Below are 19861 nucleotides of genomic sequence, written 5' to 3' on the forward strand. Positions count from 1 at the left end.
CCATTAGCTAAAGTGGTGCTTCAGGTTAAGAACAGTTTCAGGTTAAGAACGGACCTCCGCAACGAATTAAGTACTTAACCTGAGGTACCACTGTCTGTGTGTGTGTGTGTGTGTGTGTGTGTGTATGCATATGTGTATGTATATATATATATAGCATATATATATATATATATATGCAGGTTTTGGTGTCTTCGGGTGTCTTCCCGTGTAAGAGTTGGGGTGTCTAGGCGACGTTTCGACGAGGTCTCACTCGTCATCTTCAGGCTGGTGCTTTCGGCTTCTTGTTACTGGAACAGAGCAGGATCTCAGTGTTTGAGTTCCTATAAATACTGTTGAGGGGGTGTGGTGTATAGCCTCCGACGTTCTGGGCAGAGAGGAAGTTCCCAGGTTAGTGTGTCTTTTCTTCTTTTGTTCCTTAATTACTTGAGGGATATCTTGAGTGATTTCTTGAGTGATAGTCTGAGTACCACTTAGGAGGGTCATTAAGTGTGGATTAGTTGCTAAAGCTTTCGTGTCTTGACCTCTTGAGCTTGTGAAGAGTTTTTCTGAGAAGATGGCTGTACTGCACTTAGTTGTGCTCTGGCTTGGCTTCGTGTATAGGGGCGAGCTGTGGTTTTGTGCCCTGTGCCAGCCAGATCTGTGTAGGGATTGCAGGGGGGTGCAGCATCCGGAGGTGCCACTATGGTTTGGCTACTGGATGGTGTCTGTAATTTATCTGTGGAGAGGGTCTGGGTTTGGGTCTGGTGTGGTTGATTGGTGATGGCGTTCTGTGTGCCTCTGATTCTGGTGTCGGTTTTTGTGGGGAGGGCTAATTTCCAGATGTCTGGCAGGCGGGACGTGTCGTCACGCTTGTTCATGTTGTGAGGGTGTTTCTCTATCTCGATGGCTTCCATGATTATTCTCTTGTGGTGGTGTTCCATGTTAAAGAGCAATTTGGAATCTGCAAAATTAATTTCGTGTCCTGTTTCTTTCATGTGTTGGAAAAGAGAGGAAGTTTTTTCTTCTTTTTTGACGGCATTCTTGTGTTCTGCGATACGTGCATTTATTCGTCTGTTTGTTTGTCCAATGTACGTGGCTGGGCAGACTTTGCAGGGTATTTCATAGACCCCTTGGTTTTCCAACTGGATTTTATCTTTGGGGTTTCTGAGGATATTGGCTATTTTTTGGTTGGTGCAAAAGGCTGTTTTGATATTGTGTTTATGGAGGATTTTGCTAATTTTATCTGTAGTGCCCTTGATATAAGGAAGGAGGGCCATGCCATTGTTTTCTTCTGTGTCTTGGTTTTTGGGGGGTGTTTCTTTTTGGATTAGCTTCGTAACCCTGTTTTGCTGGTATCCATTGGCGATTAACACATTTGAGAGATTCTGTAACTCAGTTGTCAAGTGGTCTTTGTCAGCCAGGCGTTTGGTTCTGGAGATGAGAGTCTTGGCTACGGAGTTTATTTGTGCAGGGTGGTGGTGTGATTGTGCATGTAAGTAGCGGTTGGTGTGTGTTTTTTTCCGGTAGATAGTGTGTCCTAGGGAGCCATCAGGTTTTTTTGTAGATTAGGACGTCAAGGAAGGGAAGTTGGTTGTTGGCTTCTATTTCCATAGTGAATTGTATTTTGGGGTGTAGGCTGTTGAGATGTGTGAGGAAGCTATCTAGTTTTTCTTTCCCGTGTGGCCAAATTACAAAGGTGTCGTCAACATATCTGAGCCAAAGTTTGGGTTTGTGTTCTGACTTGTCTAAAGCATTGGTTTCAAAGTGTTCCATGTACAAATTTGCGATGACCGGTGAGAGGGGTGATCCCATAGGTGCTCCTTCTATCTGTTTGTATCTTTGTCCATTGTGGATGAAGTACGTGTTGGTTAGGCAGTGGTTGGTCAGGTCCAGGATGTATTCGGGGGGATTGTATTTGTTTTGAATGGCTGTCAAGGCTTCATTAATGGGCACTTGTGTGAAGAGAGATACAACATCGAAGCTCACAAGTAGGTCATCGGGATGTAGGTTTTGCTTCTTTATTGTTTCTATGAACTGGAAGGAGTTAGTAACGTGTGAAGCGATGGATTCTGCATAGGGCTGAAGTTGCTTAGCGAGAAATTTAGCGAGATTTTGTAGAGGTGAGCCTATGGAGCTGACTATTGGTCTGAGTGGACTATTGGTCTTACACGGGAAGACACCCGAAGACACCAAAACCTGCATTCCTGTACCCGTGAAAATCTACGAAAGCAAATATATATATATATATATATATATACCTCCATATATATGTGGAAGTACGTTGCTTTAAAAATCTTGGAAAATATAATAATAATAATAATAACAATGTTATTCAAAAAACGAAAAGAAAAGAGAACAACAAAAAACACAACGCAAAAACCCAGAACAAACTAATAAGCCCCGCCTAGCAAACACGTTTAAAAGGATGTTCAAAAAAGCCAAAGAAATAGCTAGAGAGAGAGAGAGATAAAAACGTTTCCTCCTGGCGCCCTCGGGAGGAGCAGCAGCCGTCGCTGCAGAGAAGGCGCAAAAAGCTCTGTCAGGAGTAGAGAAGGGGCAATACCGACACCATACCGAATTGCCCCGACCCTCGGCAGGGCTATCTCAGTTGCAGCCTGAGAGGGGCTCCGCAGCGCTTTCCCAACCCGCCCCCGTTACCTGCTGCCGGGCCAGCTGCAGCCCCTTCAGGCGCTGCTGCAGCTCGCGGCGGTAGGTGCGCGCCGCCTCGACGCTCTCGCGAGCCTCCAGCAACAACGCCTCCGTCTCCATTCCGTCCCCGTCGGCGGGGAGAGAGACAGAGAGGCTCGCAGGCCGCGGGCGGACCTACTGCTGGCAACGGCCTCACACCCGGAAGCGGCCGGCATCCGGGCACCCAGCGCCGTCGACAGGCGCAGGAAAAGGGCGGGGTCTGGGGGGGTTCGCCCCGCCCCGCCCCGCTTTCCTTTCTCCTCTTCCTGGCCTCGTGCCCCCATCTTTTTCTGGCTCGGTTTCTCTCGCAGAGGCATCGCTGGGCGGGGGACGGAGAGGAAGTTGAGACAATGGGTAAATTAAGACGGGAGTCTTAGTTACTTGGGTTTTTATTTATTTATTTTGCTATAAAAATGTTCAGTGATTCATGCATGCGTCATGCAATGATCAATACGTTTACTGATTTCAAAATGTAAATACAGTGGAACCTCAGGTTACATACGCTTCAGGTTACAGACTCCACTAACACAAAAATAGTGCTTCAGGTTAAGAACTTTGCTTCAGGATGAGAACAGAAATCGTGCTCTGGCGGCGTGGCAGCAGCGGGAGGCCCCATTAGCTAAAGTGGTGCTTCAGGTTAAGAACAGTTTCAGGTTAAGAACAGACCTCCAGAACAAATTAAGTACTTAACCTGAGGTACCACTGTATGTTTTTTTAAGCATCACCTCCTGACAAATAGAAGGGGAAGAAATGGAGGCAGTGAGAGATTTTACTTTCTTGAGCTCCATGATCAATGCAGATGGCGACAGTAGCAACAAAATTAAAAGACGCCTGCTTCTTGGGAGAAAAACGATGACAAACCTAGATGGCATCTTAAAAAGCAGAGACATCACCTTGCTGACAAAGGTCCATATAGTTAAAGCTATGGTTTTCCCTGTACAGTCATACCTTGGTTTGAATGCGCTTCGGGCTGAGCGCGTCCGAGTTGCGCTCCGCGGCAACCCGGAAGTAACGGAGCACGTTACTTCCAGGTTCCGCCACTTGCGCATGCGCAGACGTTCAAAATGACATCACGCGCATATGCAGAAGTGGCGAAAAGCGACGCGTGTGTGTGCAGACGTGCCGTCACTAGTTACGTTTGCTTCTAGTTACGTTCGTATCTAGAGGTACCACTGTAGTGATGTATGGAAGTGAGAGCTGGACCATCAAGAAGGCTGATTGCCGAAGAATGGATACTTTTGAATTATGGTGCTGGAGGAGACTCTTGAGAGTCCCATGGACTGCAAGAAGATCAAACCTCTCCATTCTTAAGGAAATCAGCCCTGAGTGCTCACTGGAAGGACAGATCCTGAAGCTGAGGCTCCAATACTTTGGCCACCTCATGAGAAGAGAAGACTCCCTGGAAAAGACCCTGATGTTGGGAAAGATGGAGGGCACAAGGAGAAGGGGAGGACAAGGACGAGATAGTTGGACAGTGTTCTCGAAGCTACCAGCATAAGTTTGACCAAACTGCAGGAGGCAGTGGAAGACAGGAGTGCCTGGCGTGTTCTGGTCCATGGGGTCACGAAGAGTCGGACACGACTAAACAATAACAACACACACACACACACACACATATATATGGCATTCCTGCATTGCTGGGGGTTGGACTAGACTAGATGACCCTTGGGAGGTCCCTTTCCAGCTCTACACTTCTATAATTCTATGTGCGCCGGACGTGCTTTAAATGCACGGTGTAGGATCTGTCAAGGGAGCTCCAGTCGCCGGCGAACTGCAGTTCGAAAAACCCGCGCGTGCTGCTTTTTCCCTTCGAGAGAGGCCAAGTTCTCGCGAGAAAACAGAAAAGCAGGAGGGGGGCCTGGGGCGCGATTCCACCCCGAGATAAGTCGGGTTCCCTTTACGTTTGGCTGGGAGCAGCTCACGTGACACAGGCGAAGGTTGGGGGGAACGAAGGCGGCTGCGCGCTCCCCTGTCACGTGAGCTCCAGAGGCGCACGCCCCGCCCACCGCAGCCGCGGCGCTCGGAATCCCTCCAGCGCGCGCTTTTCTAGTTCTGCCCGATTGTTGTCTGGCGCGCGAATTTCTGACAGGATCTCTCTCTCTCTCCGCGCCCTCCGTTGTCCCGGCCGGCCGGCCGGCGGGAGTCCAAAGGCGGCCTCCGTCGAGCGAGCGCCTGCCTCCTTCATGGCTCCGAGGACCTTCCTCCGCTGAGCTGAGAGGCGAGAGAAACCGCCGGCCGTTGCTGAGGGAAGAAGGCGGATGGTGGGGAGGGGGGCCATGGCCGCCGAAGCTGCGGCTGCCTCAACCGACGGCGACGTCCAGGTAAGAGGGAGAGGGCGAGAGAGAGGCCGAAGCTTCTTTTCCCTCTGGCTTCGCGGACTTGGTGCATGTTCAAGCGAGTGAAATGGGCTTGGGAAAGGGACAGGTGTGAGGCGGCTCCGCCTGTGGGCGAGTTGCAGCTGTCAGAGCCAAGGAGGAGTGCCAACTCAATAAAATGGTTTTTGGGGGGGGCAGGTAAGCCAAGCCCCACATGATCGATCATATGACGTGGGTGCACGCACAGCGTTGGAATGTCAACGGCCATCAACTTTTTTGGGGGGGCGCTGGCCCGGCTCCCTCAAATATTTTATTTTATTAGAGGTCAACCCCCAGGAGTTGGCTCCTGTGGCAGAGGTAAAGGAGTCAGAGGTGCCAACTTTTTGGGCTACTTCATGCCATGCAAACTGGCCAGATTTTTTTCGTTGTACAGTACTAAGTTGCTCTGGGCTGCCTTGGCCAAGATAAAGCGACTAACAAATGTAGTAGTAGTAATAATAATAATAATAATAAATTTTATTTATACCCCGCCCCCCCAGTCAAGACCGGGCTCAGGGCAGCTAACAACCAATAATAAAAACATGTTGATTAAAATACAATTTAAAAGACAAGATTAAAACACAACATTAAAACATTAGGATGCAGCCTCTTCACAGGAGGAGAAAGGAAAAAGAAAGAGGGGGATGGCATCAAACTGATTTTAAGCCAAAGGCCAGGTGGAACAACTCTGTCTTACAGGCCCTGTGGAAAGAAATCAGGTTACAAATGTAATAAGTAATAACAATAACTTGAAGAAAATATCCCCCCCAATAAGTCTCAGCCCGTGTTATTGATCGCATTGATGCTCAGCACTTTCGCACCATTTGGATGGCAATGCTCATCAACTTTTTTGGGGGAAGCAGCCCCCTCAGATATTTATTTGCCCCTAGTTGGCTCTTGTGAAAGGGGTTAACTATGACACACTCCCGTATGCACACCTTATTTTCCTTTTTAAATAGCATTCTTGATGTTTTTATATTTACCAGGGTGTGTGGGCATCAGGCGTGTTTTCACTTCCCACCCCCATGCAAATTCTAAATGTTTGAAATAGATTGGTGGCTCAAAGGTTGTCTCTCATAGCCTTGATGGGGGAGATCTGGAAAAATGCCGCCTTTTACTGTCTCAGTGGGGTCAGTGAGTTTTCTATTACAGATTTCTCCTCCATAATTTTATAATAATATTATCTTGTATATTATTCAGTGAACTTCCCTGATATCGTTTGATGAAGGGCAGTATATAAATTTAATAAATAAATAAATAGAATAAAAATAAACGTGTAAGGTACACACAAAGGCAGGCATGAGGGCCTCGGTGAAAAACTTCATTTGTGATGCTGTTGAGGGTGTGTGGCGTTAAACCGGTTTAGCACCACATTTTTCTGTCCCCAAGGAATCTTGGGAATGGTAGTTGTGGGTGAGAGGGCATAGCGGCCTGTCCCAGAGAAAACGTAGCAACCTTGCAAAGGTGCATTATGTGATTGGTTTGTTGCTATATCCCATGTTCTGAAAGGGATCATCTTTTAGAGAAAATGTGTGTATTTTTTTTAAAAAAAGAAACCCAAATGTTTTTCATTAGGGAATGTTTTTACAGTCATAGTCTAGCTTAACTGTTAAACATCCCACTTGGGCCCTAAAGCTCAGGATGAGGAGCAGTTCCATTTGGCTGACCTATAGTGGGGATGTTGAGAGTGCAGAAGTACCTGCCAAAGTTCAGGTATATATTTACATTGTCTTTTTTTGTTTTGCAAGCCTGACTCAGTAGTTGAGCTCTAGCCAGAACCTGAGCTTCCCAGGTCTGAGCCCAATTTTGTAATCATGGGCTAAAATAAAAATAATACCTGGCTCTTGTATTTGTAATGGGATCTTCAGAACAAGCAATAAAGTTCATGTCAGTTTAGAAAGGAGAATCATAGAATCATAGAGTTGGAAGAGACCACAAGGGCCATCGAGTCCAACCCTCTGCCAAGCAGGAAACACCATCAGAGCACTCCTGACATATGGTTGTCAAGCCTCTGCTTAAAGACCTCCAATTAAATACAGGCAGCCCCCTGTTCATACTGGGGTTACATAAAATCACATATCATTGAAACCCATAGAAAAAGCCCGCAAACATCTCATTCCGCCTCCACCCCACTCCTGTTCCGCCCTTTTAATGATATTTAGTGAAATCTTTATAAAATTTTTGTGTCACATCCAAGGTCAGTACAATGCACGTATACATGGTCACATACATATTGAACATGCATAAATGAGGAGGTGCTTGTATGCTTTTAAATAATTTGTTATTTCATTCAACCCAGTCTCATAGGTGGCAGCCTGCTTTAATAATATGTTCAGCTTAACTGCTTCTGAGGTAGCATACATAGATCATATTTTATTTTTATTTTGCCTTTAACAATTAACATAGCTTTACCGATTAACATGGTGCCCCATATTTCTTTTAAAAAGAAATGTGTGAATACAGTTCTTGTGTAATAAGCATGACAAGCTTTTTAGACAATTTGCGTTCTGAATAAGAAATAAACACGAGCAATTTTAATGCTAGCTAAAGCTGTTCATTTATACAAAACCACTCTGCTTTTCCTTTATAGCCATGTAAGAAACGGAAAGAAGATGATCCTTCTATAAAAGGAATTACAAAATATTTTTCACCATTAGGAAAAAATGTTGATAAAGTGTTGTCACCACCAAAGTCCAACAATATAATGGATTATTTTAAAAGAACTTCCCCCACATATGAGAATATTGCTGCACCTGTAACAGAGATGAAAAGTAAAACAGATAGATCATCCTTGGAAAATTCTTCAAAGGCTTTGTCAAGACTCAAGAGGAAAGGAAAGAGATGTAATTTAAATAATAAATTAAAAGATATAAAAACAATTGGGCATGACCTTGTGATAGAAATTAATAGTGATAATAGTAGAGAATTTCTCAGTCCGAGAGAAGACGACTCTAAAAGTAGTTTCAATAGTCACAGTGTTCCTGCATTGGTTGGCCCTACAAACCTGGAAGAAATGTTAAATGATTGTAGTAAACACCATCTCAGTACTGTTGACGGGAAACATGAAGAAGGAATAAAGAGTAACATAAAAAGATTAAAGAAACGGAAACACAAAGATAAGGTGGACTTGCCTAAACATTTTTCTACTGAAACACAACAGAAAGATAATAGTAGAGAAGTTGATAATAAACAAGGTATATCTATGAGTAAACCAGAAAATGAAAGCATAGAAAAAATTATGCATCCTGAGATTAATGCACATGAGACACCACTTTTAAATGATTGCACGGTTACTGTATCATTTGAAGACTTTCTAAAAAGCCAAGGTGAAGATAAAAGCCATCAAATTCCCGAAGCAGAAACAGCAGATAGTCCCACTGCATCCTGTGAAACAGTGAGCTGCCAAGTTGCTCAGCAGCTCCCACTTAAGAAAGTAACTGTCCTTGCACAAATTCATTCTGTGCCTCCAAAATCTCCCTCTTCTAGGAAAATAGCCTCTATCTTTTTAAAGCAAAAAACCAAAGCAGCTAGAAGACAAAGCAGTCCGCCTGCCTCAGAAGAGATGTATACTGAGCAAATTACACAGAAGCGAAAATCTAATGTGGTGATAGCAGAAGAAGAGTTAGAACTGGCAGTATTAGAAGCTGCAGGTTCCGAGAGCATGAAGTCAAAATGCACTGCAGAAGAAAGATACCAGTTTATGAAAGCTTTTAGACAACCAGCATCTGATATGGTAAAAAATGGATCTAAAAAGGGACCCGGCAAACAGAAGGAAGTAGAAAAATCTTCAAAACACAAACTGGAAGTGGAAGAATCTGAGGATGTTTCTAATAAAAAAATAGGAAATGAATTATCATCTGATTTTGTTGGTAGCGATTCCCATTGTAATACAGTTAAAAAGGATCATACCAGAGTAAGAAACAGCAAGCTCAGCAGGAAAAAGATGATACTAAGAGGAGAGGAGAAAGATTTAAATACAAACAAAAGCCTGGACCATTCTGCCGGGGAAACCACTTCAACTGAAGCAGAAAGCAAATTGTCCCCCAAAAAGAATGGATTGAGAAGAAGTCCACGGCAAAAGAAAAGCCCAAGTTCCATAAATATTACACCAGAAAAAGCAAGGTTTTCAGAGACTATTGATGAAAATGCATCAGATCCTATTCCTGTACAGGCTTCAACTCCCCAAACAAAAAAATCCTTTAATAAAAGTGCGTTGTATAAGGCTGTGATTACTGAACCCTTTGATTCAACGAGCCCAATAAGGTAAACATATTTTTAGAGTGTAAGTAATTTTTGTTTAAGTACCTAAACTTTATCTAGAGACGGTAGCTCTGAACATATGCAGCTTTAGCACTTTGCTGTTTATCCGAAAACAGTATTAAGGAGTGGTTTTTAATAAATATATAATAAGTAGGATTTTTTCCCCCTCATACAGGATGAAATTCACTCGAATTAGTACATCTGAAAGATTTACGCAACAGAGTGTGAAGGTATTGTTTTGAATAAATTTCACTGTAATTTGAATATGAAGGCCCAATAGAATTAAATGTACTAGTGTAAAAAGTTGTTGCACGCCCTTAAGTTATGCACAGAATACTTTGAATGATATTATTCTTCCCCCTCAGCAGTAGAATGTAAGTAAGCATTGTACTACTTCTAGGTGTTCTTCCAACCTCCTCACTATATTTAGAGTGTAACACTGAAACCAGGAATAACCATCTTCATTACTCGCAATCCAAATTTGAAAATAAATTTGAAATAAAGATGGAGTTATAGACCTGTTGGAATTAATGGACTTCATGCACATTGATTTCAGTGGGTCTATCTAAGACTTACATTGCATATCACCTAAGATTTCCTGTTCTGGCTTTATGTTTACACAAATGAATGTTGAGTGTGAGGAGGAGAAATCTGGAACCTCTTTTGATCTTTGTGCATGTCTAGGTTTCTGAGGGAAATTATTGTATGAAAAGGCCCGTAATATATATCTGGTCATACACTTTAATATACTGGCATACACAGTATTTCTTTGTTCAGTGAGAAATGGTTTAATATAATTATGTAATTATTTTAAAAAATTACAACATACACAGCTTTTAAATATTTACCTGGATTAATAGATTTAAATATAGCATGTTAGATTGAACAGTGCCTTGTTGAGCAGAAAGGATTTCTGTTCATACAAGACATGGTTTCTTGATTTTCCCAGGCTTCCCCCTACCTGCTGCAGCCCCGTGTCATTTGCCATGCTATTTTGGAGAGTCCCCCAGCCATCAAGAGCAGGGTTTTTTTGTGTGGGGGTGCTTTAATAAGTAGGAGGAATTGGTGAAGAACATTTCCACCTTTGCATCTTTAGATCCAAGCCACAGTGTGCATTGGCCCTTGACCCATTAATGATTCCTTTTAATTTTACTGTAGATGAACAGTATATGCAAAGCAAAGAAATTGGTTGAGAAAGCAAAGGCTCTAAAGCATAACAGAGCAACGAAGATTACTGAAGAGACATTACCCGTGCCTCTGCGACGCTCTTCTAGACAACAGGCCTTGACTGAAAAGAAAAAGTCACAGAACACAGAAGTAAGTCCATAAACTCTAGCTTATAGATGGAATCAGCATTGTTGTTAGAGTTCACTTGCTTTAAGCAACAGTTTGTCTTTCACCTGTTCTCTATTCTGTAGTATAAGGGGTTTGAAATGACTTGTGATGATATTGTAAACTTGTAGTCGTTGCTATGAATTTGTCTGAAAACAAATTTTTAAATTATCTGTTTTAGTGATAAAGTAGATGAGTGTAAATCAGGGGTCAACAAACTTTTTCAGAAGGAGGCTGGTCCACTGTCTCTTGAGTATTTGCTATAATAAAACATTTCCTTAGGTTATGAAAAGTAAGCAGAAATTGTATAGTTTCTCCTAACATTTTCAGTGAACGTATAACACGGTTTCTATAAAAAATAAACTTTTTGTTAACTGTACCTATGCGGTGTGCTTTCTTGATCTCTCACTATTCCTGTTCTACACAAGGGAAAATGAGAAAGGGAAAGTGGCTTGTTCACTGTTACCAAGTGAATTTAATGCTGAACTTGAATTGAGCTCAAGTTCCACATCCAGCTGTGCATTAGTTTTTGCATACTACACTGAGTAGATAGAAAGGGTCATTTTTATTTGATGTAATACTGACAGAAGTTTGTATGAAATGCAACTGTTCATTTGAAATATAGTAGCAGTCAATACCATAAAAATATACAAACCAAATGCAAGTTGCTGAAGCTTATTTTGTTACTTAGTATCATGTCTTTCGGTTTGCATTCATTTATATTTGCTTTTACAGTGGTGCCCCGCAAGATGAATGCCTCGCAAGATGAAAAACTCGCAAGACGAAAGGGTTTTGCGTTTTTTGAGTCGCTTCGCAAGACAAATTTCCCTATGGGCTTGCTTCGCAAGACGAAACGTCTTGCGAGTTTGTTTCCTTTTTCTTAAAGCTGCTAAGCCGTTAATAGCCGCTAAGCTGCTAATAGCCGTGCTTCGCAAGACTAAAAAACCGCAAGACGAAGAGACTCACAGAACGGATTAATTTCGTCTTGCGAGGCACCACTGTATAAAAAATGTTGTGCACTACCCTAGAATTTTCTGATACTTTAAATAAAATGAAATAAATGTCTGGTGAACTGTAGTGTATGCAAGAGCTCTATAGAAGCATGCATTTTTGCATTCTCTTCCTTGTCAGGGACTTTGCACTGGGGATGTGTGAGTTATCTAACAGTGGCAAGAGCTTTTTCATGCAGGGCTCCATGGGCACAATAAAATTACTTGGGGGGTGGGTTATTGGGTGGTTGTTGTTTTGATTTTGATTTTATTTTGTGAACCACCCTGAGACCTGTAATATTTATCTTGTTTGTGTTCAGGATTCAGTGATTTTTCTGGATTCAAGTCCTGTTTCAGAAAATGTGAACAAACCAAAGAAACTTCGAAACTTGAATGATGTATTGGGAAAGAAGACTGGAAATGTGAAGACAGCTATGAAATCAAATGGTACCAAATTTTACTAACTTTCCAATTTCTAGCCCATACTTCAATGTTTCATAAAATCGGGATAGGTTACAATGATAAAACAACTCACAATTTAAATAATAGCATTTGAAAGTCATTGTAGCAAAAGCAGGTGGACACTTCTTCAATTTTCAACTCACTGCATTGTGTTAGCCACTATGTGGGCTGCTATAAAAGCCTGGGGAAAGAGGTATGTCTTCAAGTGGTGTCAAAGGGTAAGCGATATCAACATCAAGCCTAAATTAATGGGAAGGGCATTCTACAGTCAGGGTGCCACCACAAAGAAGAATCCTATTCACTCAACATGAGTTTACACAGGAGTAACAGTAACAGTAACAGTAACTACCACAGATCTAAAATATATTGAAATGTTGGAGATCTGTGATCTCCCATCTCTTTATATGTTAGCCCTGTCAAACTGCACTATTCGCCCAATGAATATAGCCTCAGTGGGTGGGGAGGTGCCTGTTATGTGCCCCATTGAGGTAATACTATCTGGATTTTGTGTGTTACAGGTATAAATAACTCTGTTGGTTGTGTTCTCCTGTTGTGGGGTTTGGTATCAATTTTACATACGTAATGAGAGAAATGCTTATGCAGACTGTCAGAACTTAAAATAAAGCTAAAACACGTTTATGAGTAGATGCTAAACAACTAAGTTTTGTGCACTGTTCTGAAAACTCCACATTCCTAATATTTTTTCCTAAAATTTGTTACATACTTCCTTATACTATAAATCTGAAAATGAAATTGTTTGCTTTTTCTTAAATATGTGCACCCTGGTACACCTGCTCATTCAGGTAACTGAATACTGTTTTGTGGTCACAGAATATTAAGATTTTCAGAAACCGAGAGAATGTCTGTCCTATGACTGTGTAACACAGAACCATGGAGTTCAGCTAAAATATACATAGTTAATATATCATCAGGGAAATTAAACAGTATACTTTTAAAAGCATTTTATGTAATTAAGAATCTGAGATATAGTGTCCAGTTAATTATTATTGTGGTTAATGTGATATATATCTGTTCCTTCCATAACTTCACATTGCAGCACAGAGCTAGGGCTGTATTAGTGCCTTGCTAATCTGGCAATATTTTACATTTAAAGGCAAAGAGAAAGTGTCTTCAGCAATTAGGAAAAAGGTCCAGAAGACTACAGATGCAGCAGTTTATGTTTTGGATGAAAGCAGGTCAGTTTGTCACATATATCCTTGTAGTAATTTATAAAGCCCTGAACAACTTAGGTCCAGAGTACCTCAGGGACTGTCTGAACCCTTCTATCCCAGCACAATCACTGTGATCATCTGTAAGATCATCACTGCTCATTCCCCAAGCTGGTGAGGCTCATTTGACCTCAAGAAACTGAGCCTTTAAGTGTCATTGGCCCAGTATTATAAAAACACTGCCAATAGGCACCTTCTATTTCAAGTTTTAAATACCTACTAAAAACATTTCTATTTCATCGGGCTTATGCAGGCAATTAAGAATTCCATATTTCCAAAATAGCTGATTTCAACTTTTTAATATGGCGTTTATGTTATGGTTTTATGTACGATTGTTGTAAACTGCTCTGATACTTTTTATGACTAGAAATGAGCTATATATGGGTGTGTGTGTTAATGAATGAGATGGAACTGCATAAATCCACACCCATTTTTATAGAACCATGAGCAACATAATGGAATGAATGGACTGTTCCACTAGAACTGGAGAGACCCAGTTTCCAAACCCTGCTCATCCATGAAGCACACTGGGTGACCCTGGACGCCCCCTTTCTCTCAGCCCAGCTTAATCTTACAGAGAGTGAAACGTGGTGGTGTGTTTCACTGTATTCAAACCTGAGCCCCTTGGAGGAGAAGTGTGGTAACATTATTAGTACACAAGTGGAAACTTGGTGAAAGGGTTGTCTGGTGCAATGCAACAAGCAAAGATGCAGCATAAAGTGGGTGGCAGGAGATTTTTGATGGTTCTTCTCAGAGCTGCACGCTCCAGAGAACAGTCAGTAATTGTAGGCAAGTAGCGTTTGCGAGAGGGACGCGGGTGGCGCTGTGGGTAAAACCTCAGTGCCTAGGACTTGCCGATCGCATGGTCGGCGGTTCGAATCCCCGCGGCGGGGTGAGCTCCCGTCTTTCGGTCCCAGCTCCTGCCCACCTAGCAGTTCGAAAGCACCCTTAAGTGCAAGTAGATAAATAGGTACCGCTTTATAGCGGGAAGGTAAACGGCGTTTCCGTGTGCTGCGCTGGTGCTGGCTCGTCAGAGCAGCTTCGTCACGCTGGTCACATGACGCGGAAGTGTCCTCGGACGGCGCCGGCTCCCGGCCTCTTAAGTGAGATGAGCTCACAACCCTAGAGTCTGTCAAGACTGTTCCGTACGGGCAGGGGTACCTTTACCTTTTACCTTTAGTGTTTGGGAAAAGCTGTCCTCCCATTACTGATCATATCATTGTAGATTGTGGTAAGCTGCTCAGGAATCTTGGGATTCTCCTGAACAGTTCCAAAGCCTTTGCTGCAAGGAATGTAAAACAATATTAAATACTGAAGCTTATCTGCATTTGGTTGTCACTTCCACCTAGTGATCAAGATTCTGAAAATTCTCAAGATGGCAAGCAGTTCCAAGCGAAACGTGAATTTTTAATGAGTGGTTTGCCAGAGTCTTTAAAGAGGCAGATTGCAAAGAAAGCAGCAGCATTGGAAGCATATTCAGCAGTAAATTCCTGTTTTCGAACAGTGGTCCATGTTCAGCAGAAGGACTGTGGTGAGTATTGACCTCATGAAGTTCTTGCAATCACTGTACATTATTGGAGCTTTTGCCTTAAAATAACGTTTATTGACTTTTTGTTACTACAAGAGAATAACAAATGTTTGGGTGGCATAAATTTAGATGAGTTTCATAAGACTGTATTCTGTTTGGGCTTAGGCCAGAGGTGACCACCCCAGCTTAGGGCCCCTGGGCCATCCATCAGCTGTTCAGTAGGAATCAGCTGATAAGGGAAAGGGCTTTGATACTGAGCAGAGTGTGCAATTACAGATCCTTCTGCCAGTATACTGTATCTGCTGCAAGAAGATCAAAGCAAGAGGAGGAAATGCTTCAGCAAGAGTGGTAGATTGTCTTCCTTTCAAATACAGTGGTACCTTGGGTTGCGTTACCTTTGGGCAACGTGATTTTGAATTACGAATATGGCAAACCCGGAGGTATACACTTCCGAGTTTCACCGCACGCACATGTGCAGAAGCAGCGCTTCCAGATACGGACTTTTCGGGGTAAGTACGGACCCCCGGGACGAATTAAGTTCGTATCTGGAGAGTCCACTGTATGAATAAAAAACGTCCACACACTTTGCAATTGCATGCATGCGTTTGGGAGGGATACAATTGCATTTTTGAAGTTAGGGGCTTTAATTAGCTATAGGGCAGGGTTTGTAGCTCACTTGTGAATTGGCATTTGTGTTATTTTACAGAGATTGAGTCATGTTTACATTTTTGAGCAGCCACGGCAGGTAAAGGATGTTGGACAGCTTTTTTAAAAAAACCCAAGTTTTACGAAATGTGGAGAAAATGGAAGATGGAACTTGACTTACTAAGTTATGCCTCTGTCCCCATGAGGAATAGCTTTCTCTGTGTTATGTGACTGTGTGTGCATCTACCACTGGATGCAGGTTCTGACAGCTTTTCCTGTTATAATGTGGTTCTCAGCCTAGACACTGTTCACACTCCTAGCTTAGGAGATGATTGCCTCTTACTTTGCAGGAACTTGAAGATGAAAAGAGCAGTGGGAATGGTGACAGCTTCTTTCATAAGGAAGAAGGCAGCGACAAAAACAAGCACTAATTTAGTCCTTCCTCTGCTCCAACTATAGACATTAATGCTGCTAAATGTTCTTTTTAATAGTTGGGAGAAATAGCATACGATCAGATAATTTTTTGTGCTTCTCTAGAGATGTATCATATTAGAAGAAGAGTAGCTGTGTAGAAGAGCCATAAAAGATAAAATGTTAAGGACAGCTTGCATAGGAGCAACCTAGATATAAAGATGCACCCATTTTAAGAAGCAGATATTGGTTTTTTAACAGCACATATGGGACTGCAAAGTGCTGACAGTGCATGCCAGGGTAAGTGGATCACTGGTTTTAGTTAAAGGGACCTACCTGTCAAGTTCTTTTAGTTCAAGTGTCTGAATTCATCTGAGTCTGAATTCATCCTTTTTGTGCTGCACTGTCTGTAATGCTCTTTGCAAGGAGCCTGGCTACTATCAACAAAGAGTTTTACCAACGGGTGAATATTCTTCTATAATGTATTCCTTGTTACCTATTTCTAAAATCCCGCTTGCTAACTGAGTCTTTATTCTTTCATAGGATGTTTGATGTGGAGGTTGGCACCACCCTCATCACCTCTTCTAACTAATCTGAGAGAGGTGAATTCTGAAGTAACTGATATTGCAAAACTCACTTTTCCGCTTGGTGAATTTTCTGTGTTAAAAACACAGCCTGACAGTACTGATTCTCCAGTTGTTGTGGTTAGTATCTACAAATCTTTATTGCCATGATGGCTTTCAGTTCAGTTGATCTGTTGTTATGAAAGCTCTTATCATTTTGTTTTTATTAAATTGACACGTAGCAGCTTAATGTTTTTAAATTCCATAGATCACGTGCTTCCTTGTGTCTGTTAGTGTACTACTAAACTCTGTTTTCTATCTTCAAAAATATTAATTGGAAATAAATATATTGTGTTGGTTTTTTTGTGTTTTATAGTCTTCTGGATGGCGACCAGTTTTTTCTGAAACACAAAGGAATTGTTTATTGGAGGAGATTCAGTCTTCCAATGCCCAGTTTCCTGTGAAACGTTTTTTTCATTTGCTGTTGAAAAAGCAAGCTGCTTACCAAACTACTAAACAAGGTTAGCAAGTATATGTAACTGACATGTAAAATTCAGGCATGGGTAGCAATTTAATTTCTAGCAGCACAATCCTAAGCATGTTTGCTGTTAATCGTTATTACCACTGCAGTCCCTTCCCCTAGAGGTGGCAGACCAATTGGAGGCCTGGCTATATTGAAGCATTTTTGCTCAGAAATAAAGCCTGTTTGTTCAATGGAACTTACTCACAGGAAAGTATACACAGGATTTCAGCCTAGGCAACTTAAAAGATCTTTGCTGAAGTCTGTGCATGCATGCAAGCAGAGTCTTTCTTCAAGCAAGTAGTGGTAGTGGTGGTTTGGTTTGCTGCTGACAGCACCCCCCACTTCCTCATGGATGTTGCTGCTCCACAGAGATCTTCAGTGGGGCCATGTCTTAGTACATGAAGTTGCAGGGAGGAGCTGGAAAAACCCCACACTCTTGTGGAACACTGAAGACAGTACTATGCGTCTTAGCCAGCATAACTAAAGCCTATTTGTCTGAATTAGTTGGTGGTGGCAAAAGTAAGAGTTGCTAGGAATTGTTCAGCGGTATGACACGTTGCATGTTTTGTTTTTCTTTGTCTAGCAAAGCAATGTGAAGCTGTTAGCACTGGGACAAATGCAGACTCTGACAATCGAAAAGCAACCAAAAGAAAACGAAAAGCTGAAGATCACAAATCTAAAAGGAGGAAACAAATTGGAAAAGCAGAGATTAAATTTCCAGACCAGGTTCCATGTGAAACACAGACTGGCATGGAAAACATAATCCCCATAATAAATTTAGATGAGACAGAAGACTCTGAACTTGGATCAGAAAGTAGTTTTGCTTCTGGTAACTTACACTTAATCCATAATATTTTAGAACATATTAAGCATGGCTGTTGTGATTAAGAACATAGTTCTTATTTAACTAGATGTGGAAGTGAATCCATTCTAAAATGGCTAATCTGAAATGTCCTCAAATTAATACATGTTGTGCTCAAGATGACAAATTCTTTAAAAAGGTAAAGGACCCCTGGATGGTTAAATCCAGTCAAAAGTGACTAAGGGGTGTGGTGCTCATCTCGCTTCAGGCCAAGGGAGCCAGCGTTTGTCCACAGACAGCTTTCCGGTACCTGTTTATCTACTTGCACTGTCGTGCTTTCAAACTGCTAGGTTGGCAGGAGCTAGGACGGAGTAATGGGAGCTCACCCCGTTGCAGGGATTTGAACTGCTGACCTTTCAATCAGCAAGCCCAAGAGGCTCAGTGGATTAGACCTTAGCACCAACGGCGTCTTTAAAAACATATTTATATTATATTTATTGCAAGAGCACCATATTTCAATAAACCTGTTTGCATATAATTCACTTTCTCTTGCTCCTGACATAATAAGTGAGTTTATATATTGCAGCTAAATCCTGAATCCTGAAAAACCACTCTGACAAGGGCAGGGGAAAACTATATTATATTCCAATAAGTTGGGATTGACATTCTGACTGCTGTTAACAGAACAGTGACATTTCAAAGTCCACCTTATCAGCATAGTCCTCTTACGTAATGAAAGAATATATTTAACAGGTTCTTCAGAACCTCATACCCTGTTTTTTTTATGACAATTGTTATATGGATATTTGTGAAGTTACAGTATATTGATTCACAGATAACCTTATTGGAACGCATCCCAGTAGACCTAAAAGGAATTAATGTACTTTTAAAAATAAGCACCATGACTTTACCAGCTGCCTTCTCTATGAGTGAAAAAAAATGCTTTTTATGGTTTCTGGAAGAAATTGTTGGGAGCGGGACACTGGGAGCAGCATACAGGAAGGGGAGTCTATAATACACACTTGCTTTTTGCTTCACCATTGGGATCTTTGAGTCCATTCTACTGACTTATGGTACTATTTTATTGTAAGTTAGATTGCTGATTTAAAAATGCAAATTATATATTCAAGAGTGTCTTAACCATTTGCGTTTAGTTTCTTGCAAACATAAAGCTGTAACTTTCAATCCAGTTATTTTCAAATCCACTTATTCTGAAGCCTTCAGGGTTAGTAGCTCGAGCATTTGTCTTTGCGTTTACGTTTGTCAAAGGATCTGATAATCAGTAATACCGATTAATATTCCAGTATCCTGTGCTGTCAATTTGACAGTTACTTCTGTTGAAAATAGTAGAACTCCCTTTCAAGTAATGCATCTGAGACTGAAATGTAAAACCTTCTATATAACGTTGTAGGATGAAGCTACAGGGAGGGCCCCCCCCTTAAAGCGCTGCAGCTTTGACCTATAAATATTGATCACAATTTATTTCACTGTTTCCTTTCTGTAGGCCAGACATTTGGGCTAAAAACATCTTCAGAAAATGAAATAATAAATCTTCCTTGTTTCTGCTTGGGGTAATCATTAAAATAGGTAATTTCTGTGTTCATAATCTGCAGATTTTTCAAATGAAGATGTGCTCTGGACAGAAAAATACCAGCCACAGCACTCCAGTGAACTTGTAGGAAACACAGCAGCAGTTCAAAAACTACACAGGTTAGAAACTGTTGAATTTCTTGTATCTTTTTTTCCTTTTGAAGCAGGACCACCTGGAGGAATTTTATCTTTATGCTTTCCATATAATCAGTTATCCACATATCCATATATAACCATATATCTTTATGATGATTTTACATAATCCATGCTTGAATCATGAAGGCTTCTGCACAGCTAAATGGAAAATGCTTAGATTTGGAAAATCTAAAATGACCTCTGCCCCAGTTCTCTCCCCTTGTTCTTCTTATGTCCTCAAATGTCTCCCCACTAAAAAAGGAAAATGCTAACCACAAGTGTCCCTGTATAACAGATGTTGCTTAGGAGAAGTTATCAACAGCGAAAACGGCCGAATACAGTTCCTTTCTCTTTAGGTTTCCTTTCTCCTT

The 19861-nt window shown here is 41.6% G+C and overlaps 2 protein-coding genes across 2 annotated transcripts in view; one reads left to right on the top strand and one right to left on the bottom strand.

The window, feature by feature from the left end:
• Window positions 1–2830, bottom strand: part of CRLF3 (cytokine receptor like factor 3) — a 31794-nt gene extending 28964 nt beyond the window's left edge. Inside the window, exon 1 of the mRNA XM_083490290.1 lies at window positions 2638–2830. Within this exon, the coding sequence (XP_083346416.1) occupies window positions 2638–2748 (111 nt within the window). The 5' untranslated portion in view covers window positions 2749–2830. The remainder of the gene's footprint in view (window positions 1–2637) is intronic.
• Window positions 2831–4676: 1846 nt separating this feature from the next.
• The window catches only part of ATAD5 (ATPase family AAA domain containing 5), a 29621-nt gene continuing 14436 nt past the window's right edge, over window positions 4677–19861 (top strand). Inside the window, exons 1-10 of the mRNA XM_083489896.1 lie at window positions 4677–4988; window positions 9457–9511; window positions 10440–10598; window positions 11923–12049; window positions 13179–13260; window positions 14643–14824; window positions 16421–16581; window positions 16817–16961; window positions 17547–17792; window positions 19379–19475. Of these exons, the coding sequence (XP_083346022.1) occupies window positions 9458–9511; window positions 10440–10598; window positions 11923–12049; window positions 13179–13260; window positions 14643–14824; window positions 16421–16581; window positions 16817–16961; window positions 17547–17792; window positions 19379–19475 (1253 nt within the window). The 5' untranslated portion in view covers window positions 4677–4988; window position 9457. The remainder of the gene's footprint in view (window positions 4989–9456; window positions 9512–10439; window positions 10599–11922; window positions 12050–13178; window positions 13261–14642; window positions 14825–16420; window positions 16582–16816; window positions 16962–17546; window positions 17793–19378; window positions 19476–19861) is intronic.

Source organism: Podarcis liolepis (assembly GCF_965112155.1).
Source record: "Podarcis liolepis genome assembly, chromosome: 2".
Classification (NCBI taxonomy): domain Eukaryota; kingdom Metazoa; phylum Chordata; class Lepidosauria; order Squamata; family Lacertidae; genus Podarcis; species Podarcis liolepis.